The sequence below is a fragment of the Centroberyx affinis genome, unplaced genomic scaffold, assembly GCF_046629955.1.
Source record: "Centroberyx affinis isolate AG114_WGS23_722 - 3 ecotype Tasmania unplaced genomic scaffold, CSIRO-AGI_Caff_v1 ptg001162l_1, whole genome shotgun sequence".
Taxonomy (NCBI): domain Eukaryota; kingdom Metazoa; phylum Chordata; class Actinopteri; order Beryciformes; family Berycidae; genus Centroberyx; species Centroberyx affinis.
In genome coordinates, this window is record NW_027279693.1 from 140,892 (window position 1) to 162,974 (window position 22,083).

Consider the following 22,083-nt stretch of genomic DNA (forward strand, 5'->3'; position numbering starts at 1 on the left):
TATTGGCAGCTTAATGCTTGGGACTATTTACTGATAGAATTACAACAGGCAGGATGGCTAAAGAACAGGGGAAAGTCAGTTTGTTCATTAAGCCCTGGGTAAGTGGTGGCTTGTAGTGAGTGTATTCAGTGAGTCTCCCTTTGAGTCTTTTTAGTCTATCAGCCCTCTAACATCCCCATAACTTTAAGCTGGCAGGTAACTCCTCGCTAGCTTGTCAGCTACTGTAGGGTCCTGTCTAAAGCTGAGCCTTGGAGTCTCTGTTTACACTTATAGAGTACTGTCGCTATATACAATATCCCAATTCTGCTTAATAATGTTGTTGACCTGGACCGCCTCCCTATTATATGTTGTATCAACAGGATTTGAAGGTCTCCTTTTGTTTGAAAGTTTAATATTATTTATTATTTAACCATGCCAGTAAGATGCCCACACCTGCTTTCTACATATTTCCTTGTTCTTGGTGCTTGTCTGTATTTCCAGTGGCTTGTCTTTATTTTCTGATGCCAAGGTTTCCTTCTACAGTCTCACACCACACTCCCCTCTTCTGGCCTGACTCAGTGTCTGTACAATAGATACATGTGTTCACCCAACTATTCCCTTCCTTCAAGAAAAAGACTCTCTTGACTTTCCTCTATCTAAACAAGGCTTCCTGACAGTTGACTGAATGATCATCCTGATCTGTTTGGATCCTGACAGTCCAGATATTCCAGGACCAGCGTGGATAAGCTGTTTGGATCATTCAGCAGTGGTTTGGGGGTCGGCATCAGGACAGCTTACTTTGCTAGATGTTGTTGTGCTTTTAATGGTCTGATTGGGCTTCTTCACTGGCACTGTCCTCTTCATTTGGGGGAACTTTCAGGTTGTTGAGGTGGGAGGTGGGCTGTTTTAAGTTAAGAAGGCAAACTGGTAGAGACACTATGAATAACATCATAAATTCTCACCAACCATGCCGTGTGTTTGTGCGTGCATGTGTGTGTGTGTGTGTGTGTGCGTGCGTGTACTTACCTATCCAACAGCGGACCTCGGCGTCGTTACACACTCACCAACAGGGGACCACCAAGCCATCAGGGGACATTTTTTTGTTGGTCATGCTTTAAATCATGATAAAATCATGTTTAAACGCTCTGGTGAATTTTTTTTTACTTTTAGCCAAGAGGGGACCAGCAGGTGTGTGAGTGTTAAAGTCCGTACTCAGCACTGCCCCTGTAGGCTGGAGCAGGGATTTTAACGACTCACTCACACGTCGCTTTTAACACTCCCCCATAGTGTGAATGGCTTGCAGCCCCAGTCAGTCTTTCAGACTGTAGAGGGGCTACTAAACAGGCTACTTAGTGAAGAAACCAGTCTCTTGAGACATGATTTGTTATGTTTTTGTAACAAAATATAAAGGCTCAGCTTTAGTGGATGTCTTAAGTTTCAAGCTCGACACTGTATTAAAATAAAGGGCTACCCAGAAGGCAGGAGAGTAATAAATAGTTTAGAATCTAAAAAAAGGAAGAAACATAGAAAAATAACCAAGATAAAGTAAGATCCTTTATTTTCAGTTTTCAGTTTTAATTAATCGCTAAAAACTTATTTGACATCAGACTTTCACTAGACCTTTAAAATCGTTCAGTCCCAAAATACTCGCCTGACCAGTTTTCACAAGCACTGGATCAATCAATTTTTCAATATACTTGTGTGCTCAGTCTACACTTATAGGAATGCAATTTGTTTGTTGATGCACATTACAGAAAAAAGGTCCACACTTGTATATATGGAATGACGGGAGGAATGACGGGAGCCACTGTTGGCTGGTACATAATGACACAAGTTCCCTCTTGGATAGCATGGAGTGACATTCACACTCCAGCATGAATGAATAAAAAAGAAATAAGCAAAATGGATAATTCTTAAGAGAAAATAATAATCTAAACTAAATATAATCTAATCTGTAGTGTTGTTATTTTTTTAGTAAAGTGGCACCAGCAACGTTGTCAATGTAGCTTTTTGAAATGTGGGGTGTACTGTGAAAACACAATGACAACCTATCATGATATATGTAAGTAAAGCAACAACAATACTTTAGGACCTACAGTATTTTGGATATTGACATTAAGGTATTGCTAGAGAACAACAATTCAACATGGCATGGGAAAATATAGGAGGAACTGGGAGTCATTGGTTTGTTTGAGATACAAGGGATAAATCAACTAGAGGATGGATTAACCTCACAAAGCCCACTGTTAAACTACTGCAACACACATTTCTATAGTCCATAAGGTTTTGGGTGTACTGGAGTTTTTTTACTCTTTGCCTGCATTGTTGTCATGGGAAAAAATGCTTGAACTAAACTGTCATTTGTTTTTTTCTGATGAGCGAAAGGCACACAACCAATGCTGCATTAAGTTCACACTGATACTCAGCAGGTATTGGTCTTTACGGGTCTTTACATCCCAGTATTGTCAACTGAAATGTTTCTTTAGCACGTACAGTTTAACTGGTATGTTAGTGCTTTTAATGGGCATTGAAACCATCACAACAGGATACAGATCTATGAATAGGGCACCAAACAGGCCGTGTGTGTGTGTGTGTCCTCAGTGAACTGTATCAGTTCCTGCAGTAGCTTCCAGCTGCAGCAGTCAGTTCAGGTTTTTGTACGACGCTTTATCACTGTGTGAACGGATACTGACTGTTGATATAATGTCCACTCTGACAGTAGTAAACTGCTGCATCTTCAGTCTGGACTCCACTGATGGTCAGAGTGAAGTCAGTCCCTGATCCACTGCCTGTAAAACGAGCTGGAATCCCTGATGCTCGATACTGAGCATTGTAAATTAGGACTTTCGGAGTTTCTCCATCTCTCTGTTGGTGCCAGGCTAAACGGTGGTAGCTGTTCCAAACAAGAACCTTCGGATTGGTTCGACAGCTGATGGTGACCGAGCCTCCCGGAGCAGACCTCACTGCTCCAGGCTGAGTCACTGTGATCTGGCCTCTGGACTCTGAGGATACAGAGACAAAAACATAAACCACCGTCATGGTTTTCTCCGCTTCATTTCAGAGGGACTGATGTTCATAGAGGAGAGGGGTTTGATTCTCTGGACTTTACCTGTGAAGCAGCAGCAGAGGAGAGTCCAGATGAGGATGGAGATCAAAGTCATGTTTTGATGAGGAGGATTTCTGTGGCTTCTGTTGTCATGAAGGACAGCTGTCAGTCATCCAGTGTTCAACTCTCAGGACTATAAACTCTCCCAGAGCACTGGAGCATGGTGCTGCTGATGCAAAGTGGCTCTCTATGGAAATGCTCTGACTGACTCCAACAGGGACTTGGATTACTGTGATGATGCTGTTTCTAAATGGATCAATCAAGTTACCAAACTCTTGATTAACAATGTATCAGCGCTCATTTTTTATGTAGAATTAGCTGAAAAAAATGTCTTCTTTCTTGTTTTAGTTTACAGCTAGATAAATCAATATCACTGCAAGACAATTATGTCAAAACAATATACAAACCAAAATTGATAAATGTTTGAAATCTGTGGCATAGTTTGATAGGTTTTTTCTACTTAATATGTCAACTATCATGATTTTACAAACTGAGAGTGATTTTTGTGAGTTTGTTGTTCTCAAAGTGAGAGAGCCGTGTCTCTCTAGAGTGAGAGGTTTTTGTACGGCGGCTCAATGAGTTTGTATCACTGTGGTACACTTTTGGTGGAGGAACCAGACTGGATGTTAACTGTAAGTACCTTTGTGTAATACCCTGGTTAATACCCTGGGTTTATAACCATGTATTGTTATTTTTCTATTTACATTACAGCCTTTTGCTGTGAGTATTTGGGTTTAATGCAGTGTATTGCATCTTACCTTTATTACTGTCATCAGTACGTGTTAACCATTTTATGTAATGTAATGTAATGCATTAGGTATTTTCTTATATTGTATGCATAGTACATTTTAAGGGTTGTGAACATTCTAAACAAAGTGTTGAGTTCCTACATTACTCTTGGTAATTTCTATTTCTTGGAATTTAGGTCTGACCCGTTGTTATGGTTACCTGAGCTAATTCTAACCAATAGCGATGCTTGTTAAGTTCTTAGCCAATAGGAAGCTAGAAAAACTTTTTGGGGAATGTGCCATGTTGGAGAAGGAAAAAGAACAGAAAGACGAGATGTCAGAGAGCTGTCATGTTTATTTTACAATGTTTAGTGAAGTTATTGCGTTGTTGGGTCCATGAAACCAGTCGTTGCTCATTGCTTGAAGATTGTCCTTGCATGTGAGATTGTCTACAGAGTTCAGGAGAAGTCCGCATGGCGTGTTGATCGTCGTGCCCTTCTGATGAAGAGTTGCCGTGAGGACAACGTGCAGCGGATTCGGGAGTGAACTGTGGATTCTCCGGTGGACGTTTCCTTGAGGTGTGAGATTCCGGTGTGTTTTCTGCACCAGCTTTGGATTTGATCAGCAACAGGGAAGTGATTCCTGTACTGTGAGCAAGCTGTGTTTCAGTGGAGGACAGTTTCGCCACTCCGTCCATCTTGTTTTTATGAGCTCCAACGATTGCGCGTGCCAACACACTGCTGCAAGCTTGCATAAAACCATTATTAAGGGTGCACCCAGGTTCAATTGAACAAGCCTAATCCTGTAAAATCTATTTTGAAATGTTGTGTATTGTTTGACTTGTGTAACTTTTATTTTTTTGGGTTTGAAAGAAGGGGAAACACTGGATGTCTATATGCGACCTGTTTGATTTATTTTTTTGCATATTCCCCTAATACATAACCAACTAAAAGTGATATCCTGCTGAAGAGTTATTTGACTCATTCTCTAATTGTGTGTTTTTACCTGTTTCTAACCTTTTATCCATCTAGATTGCTGAGGTTGAACTATTATATATATATTAGGAAGGTATATCCAGGTCTTTTATGCACCTTTGAAGAGGATCATAATTTCTCCTAGACATGTTTATTTCAATGGAATGTCTCTTCTATCATTTTCATCCAGTGCATATTGGTGTAGTATTGTAGGAACAATAGTACACATAACATGAGCCGTTGATGGAAGGGTTACATTTGATTTCTCCATGAGCTCATATTCAATATTCATTTTATTTTCATTCAATAAATGTAACCCTTACTTGAAGATATTGCTGTTTAGATTTGGAATTTAATATTATTTCAGCGATCACTAAGCTCTTCATGTCTCCTAATATAAACTAAAACTACACCAATGAAAAACTGTTTGGTTGCACTGAAAATTATTTTTGTCTGTTGGTAGATTCATGTCATTTAATTTTTCCTAAATTAATGTAGACAATATTCTGATTTTATAAAGTTTTCTATTGACAAAGACTTCCTCTTTAAGACTGTCTGAAAGAAAATGTTCTTGAAATTTTTTAACGTAGAGCCTTAATCTTCAAATCTAGACTCAAAACCTATGTATTCTCGCAATCATATGACCTACCTTGGCTTGGGTTCAACACAGTCTGTATGAGCGTGTCTGTGCCTAAATACGTCTGGGTTTTGTGCTGCTTCTGCACAGCTCTGTGTGTGTGTGTGTGTGTGTGTGTGTACAGCTGGTTTTCTCCACCCTCTCTCAGATTCCTGTGCAGTCTTCTGTCAGCAGACTGGTCTTTTTGTCTCTCTCTGTTTTCTCCTGTCATTATTGTTGCCCATGACTCTGCCAATGTTTTGCCCGGCACCTATTGTACGATAAGCCGTCCCGGGGGGGGGGGGGGGATCCCTATTTGCATCAGCCCGCCCAAGGCGTTTTTCCTTGTGTGCATTTAGGGTCTAAGGCTGGGGCGCCGGGTAGGTTAGGCTATGTAGAATAGGTTTGTCTTGCTAAATCTGCTCTTGCTATGTTTGTCCTACATAACTTTGTTCACCATTGTGTTTAGTTAGACCTAGCTAGACACATTCTCTGTAAAGTCCTCTGAGACATGCTTGTGACAAAGGGCTATATAAATAAACTTAACTAATTCGACATTCATTTATATTTGAAACGTGCGAAGCATTTGGATTTAATGAAAAGTTTATTGCATGGTTAAAAATAATGTATCAACATCCAAATGCAAGAATTAGAGTAAACGGGACACTTTCTGAAGTATTTAAACTAACAGGAGGGACAAGACAACTTTGTCACCACAGATATTTGTGATATGTATGGAGTAGGATTTGGTGTTATTGCATTGCAAATAAAAGTTCTGGGTCAAAGTTGAGTGATAGAGACTCATGTATATATGGAATGTGGCTTATTTATTTTCTAAACCCAAGCAGAATGGTGACAGTGGGTTTTTGTGTTTAAAAACCCTATGCTGAAACTATCATGAAGCCTTTTGTAAACATGAGAAATAATCTGCTAGTTATTACATAGTAAACATGAAAACAATTTGACCAAAACATCACAGAAAAGTTGAAGGCACAGCTGATATTCAGGAAACATTTTATTTAAAGAAATAAAGCTCTGAAGTGAAGAAGTATATAAAAAAAGAATAATCATCATATCACCTTGACATGTTAAGGTGGGAGTATATTCACTGAGAATGTTCACTAGGTTTACAATCTTGTGAACAATTATACAATTATACAATACAATATTACAAGAATAAAACAATGTTCTACTGATATATCAGCAGCATCAGCAAATCAGGCTTATTTGTGCATATGTTGGTCAAAATAAGTCATCTGTCAAAATACACAAAACAGCCATCCAACTGGTGATATGGTGATATGCCACAGCCAAGCACTATATGGAGGCAAATCATGGCTCCTCATCCTGTGAGGTTTCTCAGTTGGTCAGAGAGAGATGTTTGGGATACAACGATACAATACAATGATACAACAATACAATGTGTGTGTGTGTCTGTCTATGTCCTCTTGCGCCTGAAGAGGCCACAGAGCCAAGAGAGACACTTTTTCTTCTTCTTCTTCTCTTTCAGCTCTGTTGTCACTGGAGCAACCTGTCGAGTAAAACAAAATGTCAGATCTTATTTGTACCTGGACGGTCTGTTGGTCTGTTCTTCTCTGAAACTACATGAAAAGCTAAAACTGATGTTTCCTTTTGCATTGTTTCTGAGCATCATGTTCATACCATAGCAGTAGGAAATGGCCTGTGTTTCAGGAAAGTTACAGTTTACACAGTACCATGGTTAAGGAGTTTTAGCTTTGCAGTAAAACTGCACTGAATGTAGGAAATATTAGGGACATCTTCCTGATATTGAGTTGCGTTATGTCAGTGAAGTGAGTTTGAAGTGAATTCCTGCTCACCTGAACCCAGTGCAGATGGAGCTTAGGTAGTTAGGGCTTTGTAATCTTTAACCTGGACTAATATAAATTTGCTGGTACTGTTGGCATGTGAGGAGCCAGTAGAAACAGGCCTGTAATTTAAGGGTTCAAGTTTAGGGTCCCAACCTATAGTTTCACAAACACTTTCTTACACACTGTTTTATTTAGCTGAAGTAAACCTACTGTAGTCAGACGTGGTTGGACAGCAGCAGAGTCACCAGCCCATGGTTGGGGAGGAGAAGACTGGAGAGATCTGAAGCCACACACAAACCCCTGGTCTCCTCTCCCTCCTGCAGTTCCTTGGACACTGAGCAAAGACCGACCGTCTAACCCATCAGTGACAGGCTTGGTCTCCGCAAACAGTTCTGTCTCTGGGAACCGCTTCATGAAGGCAGCCAGGCTGCAGTCGAGGGCCAGAGGGTTCTCCACTAGCAAGTGTGTGGGAGTTGGCAGTCCCAAGAAACTTCATGCTTTTAGGATTATATGCGTGCACAAGAGAGAATGAAGAAATACAAGGAACAAACTATCTTTTATCATCATTTATTAAGTATTTATTTCTCACGCACTCACACAGACTCGCTCTCACTGTCACACACTCACTCTCACACACACACACACACACACACACACACACACACACACACACACACCCACCGACTCTCTTCTCAAACTCAAAAACTGATGTAAACTCCTATCTGTCTTGTTTTGTAGGTTGTTTTTTTTTTTTTTTTGTCTGTTTGCTTTGTTTTGCACTTTATTTGTCCTGTTCCATCTAGTTTGTAGTTGTGTAATTTCACTAATAAAGCTAATAAAGCTAAAAAAAAAAAAAAAAAGAAAAAGTATTTATTTCTGCTCAATACCTTCTGTAAGAGATTTATATAGATTTCCGGCATAGTTATCTCCCCGAACTTTCCTTTTTTATTATTAATATTGATTTATTTATTTTTTCACCTCTCCTCTCCTCCACTTCTCTTAGCTCCTTTGTAAATAGGCCAATATATATATAAACAGATCAACTCAGTAGTCAGATCCAGCTTCCTGCAGCTAAGAACCATTTCCAAAGTCAAGTCCTTCCTTTCTTTTCACGACCTGGAAATAGTTATACATGCATTCATTTCCTGTCGCCTCGACTATTGTAACTCCTTGTATTTTGGTATCAGTCAGTCTTCCCTGTCCCGCCTGCAGCCGGTCCAGAACACTGCCGCAAGGCTTCTCACTGGCACCAAGAGAGACCACATTTCCCCTGTTCTGGCGTCCCTTCATTGGCCCCCTGTTCACCAAAGAATTGATTTCAAGATTCTATTACTTGTTTTTAAGGCCCTCACTGGTCTCACCCCGTCTCATATCTCCGATCTCCTACACCCCCAAGCAGTGTTCATTTCTTAGACGAATAGTTTTCGTCAACAACATTTTTTCACTGATGAGAAAACGAGACAATAACTAAATAAAAAATAATTGATGACAAAAACGATGACGAAATGTATTGACATTTTCATCAACGAATAAAAACGAGATGAAAATGTTAGGGAGAGACGAGTTGGGAAGAGATCCAAACAGAAGTAGTCTCTTGTAGGTCTGTCTCTCTCTGTCTCTATCGCTCGCTCACTCTCCCTGTGTCGCTCTCTCTCTCTCTCTCCCTCTCTCTCTCTCTCTCTCTCTCTCTCTCGCTCACTCACCAGACCCATCTGCCTCCCATTACACACGCGGGCGTGGAGGATATTTTTTTTTTCCATTCCAAGACGACGACCGGCTGAATTCCCAAAAAGAAGAACTCAGTTATTAACGTTATTCGGAATACAGCTGGGTTTCCAAGATTAGCAGATTAGCATATAGGTGCTAGTCAGTATCCACTGAGTGGACTGATAACGTTAATATTAACTTTTTAACTCTGACTCTGAATCTTTGCTCCCTCAATCCAGATTAATATTGAAAAATATTTTCAAAGAAGGAGAAGGACTGGTCCTGAGGAGGAACAGGGACAGTCTGGACCTATCTGGACCTGTTTATATTTTGAAGTTATGTTATCTTTGACACAAAGTACTTGAAAGGGAGCACTACAATTTAGTTATTTGTTTGACAAATGGAACTATTTAAAATGGAGTACATTAGATAATTTTTCAGTCATCCAGGTAATGGGATCCTTTATTGATAATAGCCTATATATTGACAATATAAGAGAATACCTGATGAAAAGACCTGATGAACGAGCATAAACTGTTCAGAAATGTCTTTGCCACAGCCAGCGTTTGGCAGAAAAGAAGAACAGTCATATGGATAAATGTAGAGCAATCTGTGTATAGGCTATATACAGAAAATGACTTGGAAATCCAAGAGAAATGTTTAAATAATGCGTCACGCTTCAACTGCCCCTGTTAGTTTTCATCGACTAAATCTACTGTAGATTTAGTCGACTAAAATCTTATAATATTTGGTCGACTAAAACTAGACTAAAACTAAATGGCATTTTAGTCAAAAGACTATGACTAAAACTAAATAAAAATTTGCTGTCAAAATTAACACTGCCCCCAAGTTTCCAACAGGTCTCTCAGGTCAACTGACCTAAAGCTTTTAGTTGTTCCATGGTCTAGCTATTGGCACCTTAAAACCCATCTCTTTTCTGTAGCTTTTGATTCCGTATGATCTTTATTTTCATCATTGTTATTTTTATTTTATTTGTGTTTTGTATATACTTGCACAGCACCTTGGTCGACAATTGTTGTTTTTAAGTGTGCTTTATAAATAAAATGAACTTGAACTTGAACTTCATTTGGGGGAACTTTCAGGTTGTTGAGGTGGGAGGTCGGCTGTTTTAAGTTCAGAAGGCAAACTGGAAGTGACACTATGAACAACATCATAAATTCTCACGAAACAAGTCGTGTGTATGTGTCGGTTTGTGTATGTATGTGTACACAGTCTGTGTGTGTGTGTGTGTGTGTGTGTATACAGTGTGTGTTCGGTGTGTGTGTGTGTGTGTGTGTGTGTGCGCGGTGTCTGTCCTCAGTGAACTGTATCAGTTCCTGCAGTAGCTTCCAGCTGCAGCAGTCAGTTCAGTCTCTGTTCAGTGTGACTGAGGGAGGTTTTTGTACGACGCTTTATCACTGTGTGAACAGATACTGACTGTTGATAACATGGAAACTCTGACAGTAGTAAACTGCTGCATCTTCAGCCTGGACTCCACTGATGGTCAGAGTGAAGTCAGTCCCTGATCCACTGCCTGTAAAACGAGCTGGAATCCCTGATGCTCGAGTACTAGTGTAGTAAATGAGCAGTTTAGGAGTTTCTCCATCTCTCTGTTGGTACCAGGCTAAATAGCTATCACCATGAACCCTCTGACTGGTTCGACAGCTGATGGTGACCGAGCCTCCCGGAGCAGACCTCACTGCTCCAGGCTGAGTCACTGTGACCTGGCCTCTGGACTCTGAGGATACAGAGACAAAAACATAAACCACCGTCATGGTTTTCTCTGCTTCATTTCAGAGGGACGGATGTTCATAGAGGAGAGGAGTTTGATTCTCTGGACTTTACCTGTGAAGCAGCAGCAGAGGAGAGTCCAGATGAGGATGGAGATCAAAGTCATGTTTTGATGAGGAGGATTTCTGTGGCTTCTGTTGTCATGAAGGACAGCTGTCAGTCATCCAGTGTTCAACTCTCAGGACTATAAACTCTCCCAGAGCACTGGAGCATGGTGCTGCTGATGCAAAGTGGCTCTCTATGGAAATGCTCTGACTGACTCCAACAGGGACTTGGATTACTGTGATGATGCTGTTTCTAAATGGATCAATCAAGTTACCAAACTCTTGATTAACAATGTATTCACAAACTTTTATGTAGATTTGGCTTGATGTCTATAAACAAGTTTTCTTCAAGGATATCTCATGTCTTGTTTTAGTTTACTGCTAGAGAAATCAATATCACTACAAGATAAAAAATAACAATACACAAATAAAAAAGATTAATGGTATAACTTTGGTGCATAATTTGATAGTTTAGCTTGTTATTACATCAGTTAGCTAAAGTTTTAGGAACTGAAAATAATTTTGGTGAGTTTGTTTTGTTCAAAGTGAGAGAGCCGTGTCTCTCTAGAGTGAGAGGTTTTTGTACGGCGGCTCAATGAGTTTGTATCACTGTGGTGGACTTTTGGTGGAGGAACCAGACTGGATGTTGGAAGTAAGTTCACTTATCTAATGTTTAGCTACATTTTAATTTCTTACATACGCAATGCACTTTAGAAAGCAAAATATTTGACTTTACATGTTAATATACAATTTTTACACAGTTTTCTCTCACCACTGAAAAAACACATTAATAAATGTAATCCAAATGACCAATCTAATTATTATAAGTTCTTGGGCCAGAGGAGAAAGCATGTATTCATAACTCTTAGTTTAATGTTGCATCTTGAGGCATTGTAGTTTTAGTTTTGTCTGGTAAAGTGAGAGAGCCGTGTCTCTCTAGAGTGAGAGGTTTTTGTACGGCGGCTCAATGAGTTTGTATCACTGTGGTTGACTTTTGGTGGAGGAACCAGACTGGATGTTGGAAGTAAGTTTCTGCACAAATTTTCAACATCATATTATTTATTAAGGCTTTAATTGCTGTGTCAGAATTTTTGAAGTAGATAAAAATATCTTGTAACTTATAGTCTCCTTTTCTTTCCTCTGTTTCTCTCCTTAACCATGGAGTCTAACTTACAGCTGCTTTACTGCACTTTTCTTTACACATTGTAGGACTGTCAAAAGTCAACAGCTTGAGCTTAGAAAAGGTTTTAGAAAATAAATACTATTTTTGAAATGGTTTGGCAGATTCTTGTTTAATTTCCCAGTTTTACCGTAAATATAAGTCAAATTAAAACTAAAGTAATGAGCGTTTCTATATACCTGAAATTTTGAAAATGTAGCCAAATCTCATGCTTTCAAATATAGCATACTTTAACATTATTTTGACAGTTTGCTAATTGTAATTGCTGTTTTAAATCTAACCCTGCATTTTTACAGTTTTTTTCAACACAATCCATGTGTTATTATACATTTAAATGTTGACAATTATTTCAAATGGCTTTTTAAAATGTATTTTTAATCTAATTCTTTCATATTTTTCACTTTTTAAATAAAATACAGTCAGAGAAGATTGGAAATTTTGAGGAAATTTTTAAAATGTAGCAAATACATGCTGATATGCATGAGAGGCTTCTTAAAGGGAAGTGAAACAATGTGTGAGTGAGTGACTGGTGGAGCATAAAAACCATCTGACAGAAACTCCTTAAAGGGGAAAATGGACTCTCACACAGTAAAGGTGTCAAACCGCCTGGTGATTGATTGACAGCTGCGGCCTTCCTGTCCTCTAAGCTGATTGGTGTCTCCTAGGTGATGTCCGTCCCACCCTGACGGTGCTGCCCCCCTCCAGCGTGGAGCTGCAGCAGGGGAAGGCCACGCTCATGTGCCTGGCCAACAAGGGCTTCCCCTCAGACTGGAGGCTGGCCTGGAAGGTGGACGGCAGCAGCAGCAGCAGCAGCAGCTGGGAGGAGAGCAGGAGCCCCGGGGTGCTGGAGAAGGACGGCCACTACAGCTGGAGCAGCACCCTGAGGCTCCCTGCAGACCAGTGGGGGAAGGTGGGCTCTGTGACCTGTGAGGCCACCCAGGGCTCCCAGTCTCCGCTCTCGGAGACACTGAGGAGAGACCAGTGTTCCCAGTCCTGACCTGACTCACTGGGACTTCTGCTACTGGTTTTACTCCGCTACTGCTCTTTGTCTGCACTCAGCACTGTAGTCTCTCTCTCTCTCTCTCTCTCTCTCTCTCTCTCTCACACACACACACACACACTCTCTCTCTCTCTCTCTCCATCTTACCAGACTCATTACATCTTTAAATAGTAATGTTTTGTTGCTTGCAGTAATGCTGATAATCTTGATATGTTAAGACAATAAAACCTGTTCACCAAATCAGTTGTGTTTCGATGGATATTATTGGAGATGTCTCTAATCCTGCCTTAATGGTAACAGTGGTTCAATTAAACCACAGAGATTGAGCTTGTCTCAGTGTAAAATGAATGGGATTTTATAATTATTGTTGATGATTGGAGAAAGAAATAATGGGATTATGTAATGCATAGTCATACATCCGAAATGGAAAAATACCTATACTAAGCAACGTTCCAATATGCTCACTTAGTATGTAACCTTTGACCAATATTTTCACCTTAAGTGCCTAAAACACAAGGATACTGAATCCGCATCACCATTATAAGTTTAAACTCTAAATTAACATTTTGTTTGTTTTTCACAGAACTGTGAGCCTGGAATGTGCAAATGCCCAAATCTCATAGAAAACACTGAAATAATAACTTGTTGTCTTCTAGAAGAAGGTGCTCACCTCTTATTACGCATCTATTTAAAGTGCTAGAGCTATAGTTATCATTGGTTGTTCAGTCTTGTTCATATGACCTTTTTGACCAATAGCTTTATTATATTCTGTACTAACATAATCATGAATATTCATCACTATAAATCTCTGCGTAATCATCCACATTTTGAGTTCCTTGGTTGGATTAAATAAACCTGTCAAACTGCCAATCTCTCGTACTGAATTATACTTCCACACAGTGACTCTGTTTACCAGTGGTATCCTAAAGCTAGGCAGGAGCTAGGTGTGGATGTAAGGATGAAAGGAGACTATTTTCATTTTTAATGATCGTTATCACTGTTTGCATGACTGGAGCAGAATTGCTTTCATTTATTGTTTGCAAGTTTCTCTGTGTGGTTACACCTCGAAAACAAATCCAATGTTTCAACCAATGGAAAATCGCCCAATGATCCCTTATTACCAAAGTGTCATATTGGTAAGGCTTCTGGTTGTGTCAAGTTTATACTGTATCCACAAAATATGGTGAATCTTTGTGATAATTCTACAAAAGTAGTAAGAAAAATTTCAGGATTGGAAATAAAAAGCAGAATATCATCAGCGTAGAGGGATATAACATGAGTGTGATCTCCAGTTTTGACCTGGGAAATATTTACATGTGCGTTCTCTCTGCAAAGGGATTGAGCACTGAGGCAAATAAAAATGGTGGCACGGGACTGTAAAGAGAGTAAAAGCTATAGGAAAAGCTAGTGGACTTCCTTAAAAATTAAAAGGTAAAATGATGATTGACAGAATGTTGTTCAGTTTTTTAAGGCTGAATCACAACAAGTCTTGTGTGTGTTTGTGTTTGGACTGAATCAGTCTTCCCAGTCTTCCCAGTCTTGGTTTGAGAGGGTGGAGAAGGAACAGCTGAATGGTTGGGAAGTTGATTTTCAGCAGGTTGGAGGTCAGCATGGGGAGGTCAAACATGAATAGAGCTGGATTAACACACATAGAAACACAGCAAAGAAAATACATCTCTACTTTAACCTCAAATTAATTACATTCAGTCTCACTAGAAACTGAATGTTTGACTGATCACACAGTATGATTGAACAAAAATATGATATATTTACATCAATATGATTGAATTTTATGATACATTATAATTTATTAACTCTTATTAATCTTAAGAGTTCAAATTATTTGATTTGAGTTTGTTCAGTTTATTTGACTGAAAGTATGTTTCAGCTACTATACTAATATGCCAGTTAAAAAGCTGAAAGTTATTATTCATATATTTTTCTAAAATCACTAATTAAGTATTAATGCCTCATAATCTCAAGGAAAAAAATTCTAATTCATGACAGTTGAAATTAAATCCTTAGAATGTTTGACTGACTGAAATTGTAAGACTCATTGTAACAGCAAACACTGTAAAGAAATGTTTTAGTTTCTGTGCAGCTGTTGAGTCAGATCAGTTCCTCTCCAGCTGAGGGAGGTTTTTGTACGACGTTGTATCACTGTGTGAACGGCCAGCTGTAATCGTGCTGACAGTAGTAAACTCCTGTATCTTCAGTCTGGACTCCACTGATGGTCAGAGTGAAGTCAGTCCCAGATTGACTCCCACTAAAACGATTTGAAATCCCAGACAGACGGTTTGTAGCATCATTAATCAGGAGTTTAGGAGCTTCTCCAGGTTTCTGAAGGTACCAGTGAATGTCATCACTAACACCTGAACTGGCTTTACATCTGATATAGACACTCTGTCCTGGTTCAACAGACTGAGATTCAGGAGACTGAGTCAGAATGATTTCTGCTAATGAATCTGGAAAAATATCAAAACAGAGGAGAAGGGTTATTGAGACAACTACAACTTGGAGAAAGATGATCAATTTCAAAACAGAAGAGTATCATTTCTTTAACATGGAGAATAGATGGAAGAAGGTAAATGCTGGTTGTTTCAGTGTTTCTCCATCATGGCAGAACATCATTCTGGTAAACCTGGTTACATCCTGAAACAAAGTTTTCAGAAGAGAGTCTCACCCTGAACAAGGAGCCCCAGGGTGCCCAGCAGGAGAATCTGTGACATCATCATTGTGCTGGCGGTGTGTCAGTGTCTCTGAAAGACCTGGACAGCCACTGATCAACACTGGCCTCTTAACGGGTGGAGGGCAGAGAGGCAGGACAGATATGCAAACACACACACACACACACACACACACACACAGAGTCAGTGAAGTGTAGCTCTCCTGAGCATATCATGGTGTTTCCACCTCAGTGCTGGTAGCACTGACTATTTAAATGATGATTTTGAAAATTATTATACAATAACATTTTATTTTAAGAAAAACTGAAAAGATTCTTGCACCTCAGTGGTATCTGTGGCACAAAAATCCACTTCCAGGCACTTGTGTGGATCTGAATAGTTAAAAGCCTTTACTGGATGGGCAAGGACACTAAAAACATTAAAAACAGCAGCATTTACACACATCAGCTTTCAGCCTTCATCAGAGTATGATACAAACAAAGTTAGTCTGGCCTAATTATAAGGTCTTGACTGTCCTACAATGCATGAACTCCCAGTGGCCTCTGGGAGGAGTTGATATGATACAAATGTATGAAGGATAGATCTAATAATCTGAAATATTCAAATAGCATATATTTTGACAACATATGACAATCATGATAAATTATGAATGAATTATAACTTATTATTATTATAAATTATAAATCATATAAACAATCATACTAAATAACATGATCATCAACAGACTTCCATTCACACAGATACACACAGTAGCTTGTCAGCTACTGTAGGGTCCTGTCTAAAGCTGAGCCTTGGAGTCTCTGTTAACACTTATAGAGTACTGTCACTGTATACAATATCCCAATTCTGCTTAATAATGTTGTTGACCTGGACCGCCTCCCTACTATATGTTGTAGCAATAGGATTTGAAGGTCTCCTTTTGTTTTAAAGTTTAATATTATTTATTATTTAACCATGTCAGTAAAATGCCCACACCTGCTTTCAACATATTTCCTTGTTCTTGGTGCTTGTCTGTATTTCCAGTGGCTTGTCGTTACCCTGTAGTTACCCTGTAAGTACATGTCACTAGGGGAGAACTACCACTGCATATATATAACTTACTCTAACTGCTACAGTTACTACAGAGAACAATGTGAGAACAGTTTGTTTTGATTTTACTTGCCTCAAAACATGGAAGAACAAACTACATTAACTGCACACTTTGCTGTCAGAAGAGCATATTAAACATATATAGCCTATGCGTTGTGATTCATACATTGTGTTTTATCTTGCTATATGCGTCCAGTAATGAAGTTTGCTGGTGAGGTGAACGACAGCTGAGACAGTCTTCAGAGGCCGACAGTATCCATGACAACACACTGTCCCGTGGACCTTTGTTCCGAAGTAAACCCACAGATGTACCCTGTAGTTATTTTAAGTAGGTCTACCCCAAAATGATAAAGGAGTAATGTAGTTTGCCTGTGTGTTGGTAATAAGGTCATTTTGAAATAAAATCACATCAGATTTATTAAGTGCTGCAGAAATCATCACTCCATCTTCCCTGAAAGGTCCAGATTTTTGCTCAGTTTTATGGTCATACTGTACCCTGAAATAATAGAATAGGTACCCAGTAGTTAAAAAATAACTACAGTATAAGTTCTCTCTAAGTTCCTCCCAAACTTCCAGATTATTGCTCAGTAGGTCATACATACCCTGTAATAATAGAATAGGTACCCGGTAGTTAAAAAATAACTACAGTATAAGTTTTTTGTAAGTTCCTGAATTGTTACCCCCTTATTCCATAACTTCACATCTTGTTCCCCTGTACCTACATATATGTATTGGTACGTACTGTACTGGTACACCGTTAGTACAAAAGATTACACCGTAACTCCGGGGTAATTACGCTGTACGTTGCATGCTGTAATCTAAAGTGTTACCAATAACTCTTTACTAAAGGATACAAATTTTAAAGATAAAATTTGGCAATCTATGGGACAATATTTTCAGAATAATGGCAATGGATAGGCTACACCCATTACATTGTGGGAAGCTGCTAAAGCCACAATACGTGGGGAAATAATAGCATATGCTGCTTTGAAAAAGAAAAAGTCACAAAAGCAAAAAATTGAAATAGAAAAACAAGTAGGAAGACTGTAAAACATACATGAAAAAACAGGACAACAAGACAAACATATTACGATCGCAGTCCAAAAGCATTAAACCATTAAAGTTCTTGGCATTTAAGTAAAAAAAAAACAGAAGGAGAGAACTATCATTTCTAAAATAGCAACATGTTTTCTGAAATATTGCCAAAATCTCTGTAAAGGAACAGATAGGAATGATAAGGGACTGAAGTTTCATTTGAATTCTTTAGATTTAACCAAAGTGTCAGAGGACCAAAAGACTGCCAACTAAGATGACATTCATTTATATTTGAAACGTGCGAAGCATTTGGATTTCATGAAAAGTTTATTGCATGGTTAAAAATAATGTATCAACATCCAAAATAAGAATTAGAGTAAACGGGACACTTTCTGAAGTATTTAAACTAACAGGAGGGACAAGACAACTTTGTCACCACAGATATTTGCAATATGTATGGAGTAGGGTTTGGTGTTATTGCATTGCAAATAAAAGTTCTGGGTCAAAGTTGAGTGATAGAGACTCACGTATATATGGAACGTGGCTTATTTATTTTCCAAACCCAAGCAGAATGGTGACAGTGGGTTTTTGTGTTTAAAAACCTTATGCTGAAACTATCATGAAGCCTTTTGTAAACATGAGAAATAATCTGCTAGTTATTACATAGTAAACATGAAAACGGTCCAATTTGACCAAAACATCATAGAAAAGTTGAAGGCACAGCTGATATTCAGGAAACATTTTATTTAAAGAAATAAAGCTCTGAAGTGAAGAAGTATATAAAAAAAGAAGAATCATCATATCACCTTGACATGTTAAGGTGGGAGTATATTCACTGAGAATGTTCACTAGGTTTACAATCTTGTGAACAATTACACAATTATACAATACAATATTACAAGAATAAAACACAATGTTCTACTGATATATCAGCAGCAATCAGCAGCATCAGCAAATCAGGCTTATTGTGCATATGTTGGTCAAAATAAGTCATCTGTCAAAATTCACAAAACAGCCATCCAACTGGTGATATGGTGATATGCCACAGCCAAGCACTATATGGAGGCAAATCATGGCTCCTCATCCTGTGAGGTTTCTCAGTTGGTCAGAGAGAGATGTTTGGGATACAACGATACAATACAATAATACAACAATACAATGTGTGTGTGTGTCTGTCTATGTCCTCTTGCGCCTGAAGAGGCCACAGAGCCAAGAGAGACACTTTTTCTTCTTCTTCTTCTCTTTCAGCTCTGTTGTCGCTGCAGCAACCTGTCGAGTAAAACAAAATGTCAGATCTTATTTGTACCTGGACGGTTGGTCTGTTCTTCTCTGAGGTAAAATGATATGAAAAGCTAAAACTGATGTTTCCTTTTGCATTGTTTCTGAGCATCATGTTCATACCATAGCAGTAGGAAATGGCCTGTGTTTCAGGAAAGTTACAGTTTACACAGTACCATGGTTAAGGAGTTTCAGCTTTGCAGTAAAACTGCACTGAATGTAGGAAATATTGGGGACATCTTCCTGATATTGAGTTACAGCCCCACAATCCACATGTCAATTATTGCTTGCTATAGATTTAATGAGGGAAATCAATAAGGGATAATGGCTTTTACCTGGATTCACCTCATCAGCGTACTTCATGAAAAGAGCAATTGTCCCTAATATTTTGTCCATTCAGTGTATGCCTTGAATGGCGGCTCACCTTGAGCTCTGTGCTCCAGAACTCCTCCCTGCTCTCCTTGAGCTGCTTCTGCAGACGCAGCTCCAGCAGGGTCTGGCCTCTGTCTGTCTCCTCCTCCTCTCTCTGGACTGGGATGTTGACACTGAACGGGGTTTCATCTCCGCTCTCGGTGCCTTCGGCGAAGCTCACGGAGGGCTTGAGGTGGTCGAGGATCTCTGTGGCTATGAGGCTGCGGGCCAGCGAGGCCATCTGAGGATCCTCCATCAGCCCTTGTCTGCTCAGCCAGACGTTAGGAAGGGGAGAGGTTCAGAGAGGTTTTGAGGGGCCAGGACAGATCCAGGCTCAGTTTGATCTGCGAGAGGAGAAAGTGGGTGTGTTAGGATGGCGAGTGGATAGGAGAGGAAGGCACAGGCCGAGGCAGGCTTCAATAGCACCACATGGAATTTATTGTGGAGTATTTACGTTGAGTTGTCAGAACACCAAAAAAATTTAAAATACTCAAAAATGTTTTGAAAAGAAAAATAAAGAAATAGACAATGTGTCAAGAAAACTACAAAAATGACAAGGCAGAACTAGAACTAAACCTAAACATAGGCTAAGCCCATGACGTGGGCCCTATGCTTATAGGCCAGCAGTCCTGGTCCCATTTCTGGCTGGAGCGAGGCAGAGTGAGCAGGCACCCTTGGGTGCTGGCCTCTTATATAAGCCCCTCCTATGTATACAAAACATAATTAATTTTCAATTAACACAGCAATAACTCAAGGGTCTGATTCAATACAATAATTATGACATTGATACAACCATGTAATAAACATATAAATTGCAATGACCCATTTATCAGTCTGAAGTATTAAAAATAGCAGTATACATTTATCAATTTGGACCCCCCCCCCCCCTCTCTCAACCACACTTGGCACATTCCACTGCCACCCCTCTCTACAAATGAGGTTGGACTCCTCCACCTCCGTTTCGCACTCCAGGTCCAAAGCCGGAACTGCCAAGTGCAGGAGAACAAAAATACACGGGGTAAGAGTAATTTTGTGAACTGTTGCATTAAACATGATAAATAATTAAATGTCTCCGCTTCGTTATTTAACTTTTGAATTAATTATTTGATGTGTAAAGATTGCGGAGTTACATCAACAATGCAGGCGGGAATATTAAATAACGCCAATGCCGGTAGGCCTCCCGGTATGGCTGGAACACTGCAGTGAGACAGACGAAAATGCATGAATCCAACAATCAAAACCAAAAGTACCACAGTAACACTTAACTAACATCTCTTAATGGCGCCAAGATGTAATCTATTGTGAAGAAATGAAAGTTAATGCAGGGAATGTTTGACTGTTGATATAGGGCATCGGGCATCCCCGTGACAGGGTGAGTTTATACACTGAATTTATATACTGAATGTACAAAATATTGGGGACATCTTCCTGATATTGAGTTGCGTTATGTCAGTGAAGTGAGTTTGAAGTGAATTCCTGCTCCCCTGAACCCAGTGCAGATGGAGCTTAGGTAGTTAGGGCTTTGTAATCTTTGACCTGGACTAATATAAATTTGCTGGTACTGTTGGCATGTGAGGAGCCAGTAGAAACAGGCCTGTAAATTAAGGCTTCAAGTTTGGGGTCCCAACCTATAGTTTCACAAACACATTCTTACACACTGTTTTATTTAGCTGAAGTAAACCTACTGTAGTCAGAAGTGGTTGGACAGCAGCAGAGTCACCAGCCCATGGTTGGGGAGGAGAAGACTGGAGAGATCTGAAGCCATACACAAACCCCTGGTCTCCTCTCCCTCCTGCAGTTCCTTGGACACTGAGCAAAGAGCGACCGTCTAACCCATCAGTGACAGGCTTGGTCTCCGCAAACAGTTCTGTCTCTGGGAACCGCTTCATGAAGGCAGCCAGGCTGCAGTCGAGGGCCAGAGGGTTCTTGGCTAGCGAGTGTGTGGGAGTTGGCAGTCCCAAGAAACTTCATGCTTTTAGCACAAGAGAGAATGAAGAAATACAAGGAACAAACTATCTTTTATCATCATTTATTAAGTATTTATTTCTCACGCACTCACACAGACTCGCTCTCACTGTCACACACTCACTCTCACACACACACACACCCACCTACTCTCTTCTCAAACTCAAAAACTGATGTAAACTCCTATCTGTCTTGTTTTGTAGGTTTTTTTTTTTTGTCTGTTTGCTTTGTTTTGCACTTTATTTGTCCTGTTCCATCTAGTTTGTAGTTGTGTAATTTCACTAATAAAGCTAATAAAGCTAAAAAAAAAAAATATTTATTAATGTATTTATTTCTGCTTTCTTACAGTGCAAACGCTGCAGACACTTTACTTCTTGCTCTCGCCTCTGTTTGCATTTTTCTGCTAATATTCTTGCTTTTCTTCTGTGAGAAACTACGTGCAGCGGCTCCTGGATACTTATAAAGCACTGGGACTGTAATTATTTGTAGATATAGTAGGCTATTGCCATATTTCAACATTTTTATGACCTCCTCAGTACTACGTGAGCGTGGCCTACCAACAGCACAAGCCTGTACTGCAGTGACTGGATACGTGGTACTTAGCTAAAGCTAATTAGCAGCAAGATGCCCCCCTTCTCCACGGACGACTACCACAAACTTCTAC

At 39.6% G+C, this 22,083-nt stretch overlaps 1 gene segment (V, D, J or C); it reads left to right on the forward strand.

The window, feature by feature from the left end:
• The first annotated feature begins 11,369 nt into the window (after positions 1-11,369).
• Positions 11,370-13,168, forward strand: LOC139648117 (Ig kappa-b4 chain C region-like). The segment is given in 3 exon segments: positions 11,370-11,426; positions 11,723-11,798; positions 12,620-13,168. Coding segments are annotated over 3 exon segments (465 nt in total).
• Positions 13,169-22,083: the final 8,915 nt, after the last annotated feature.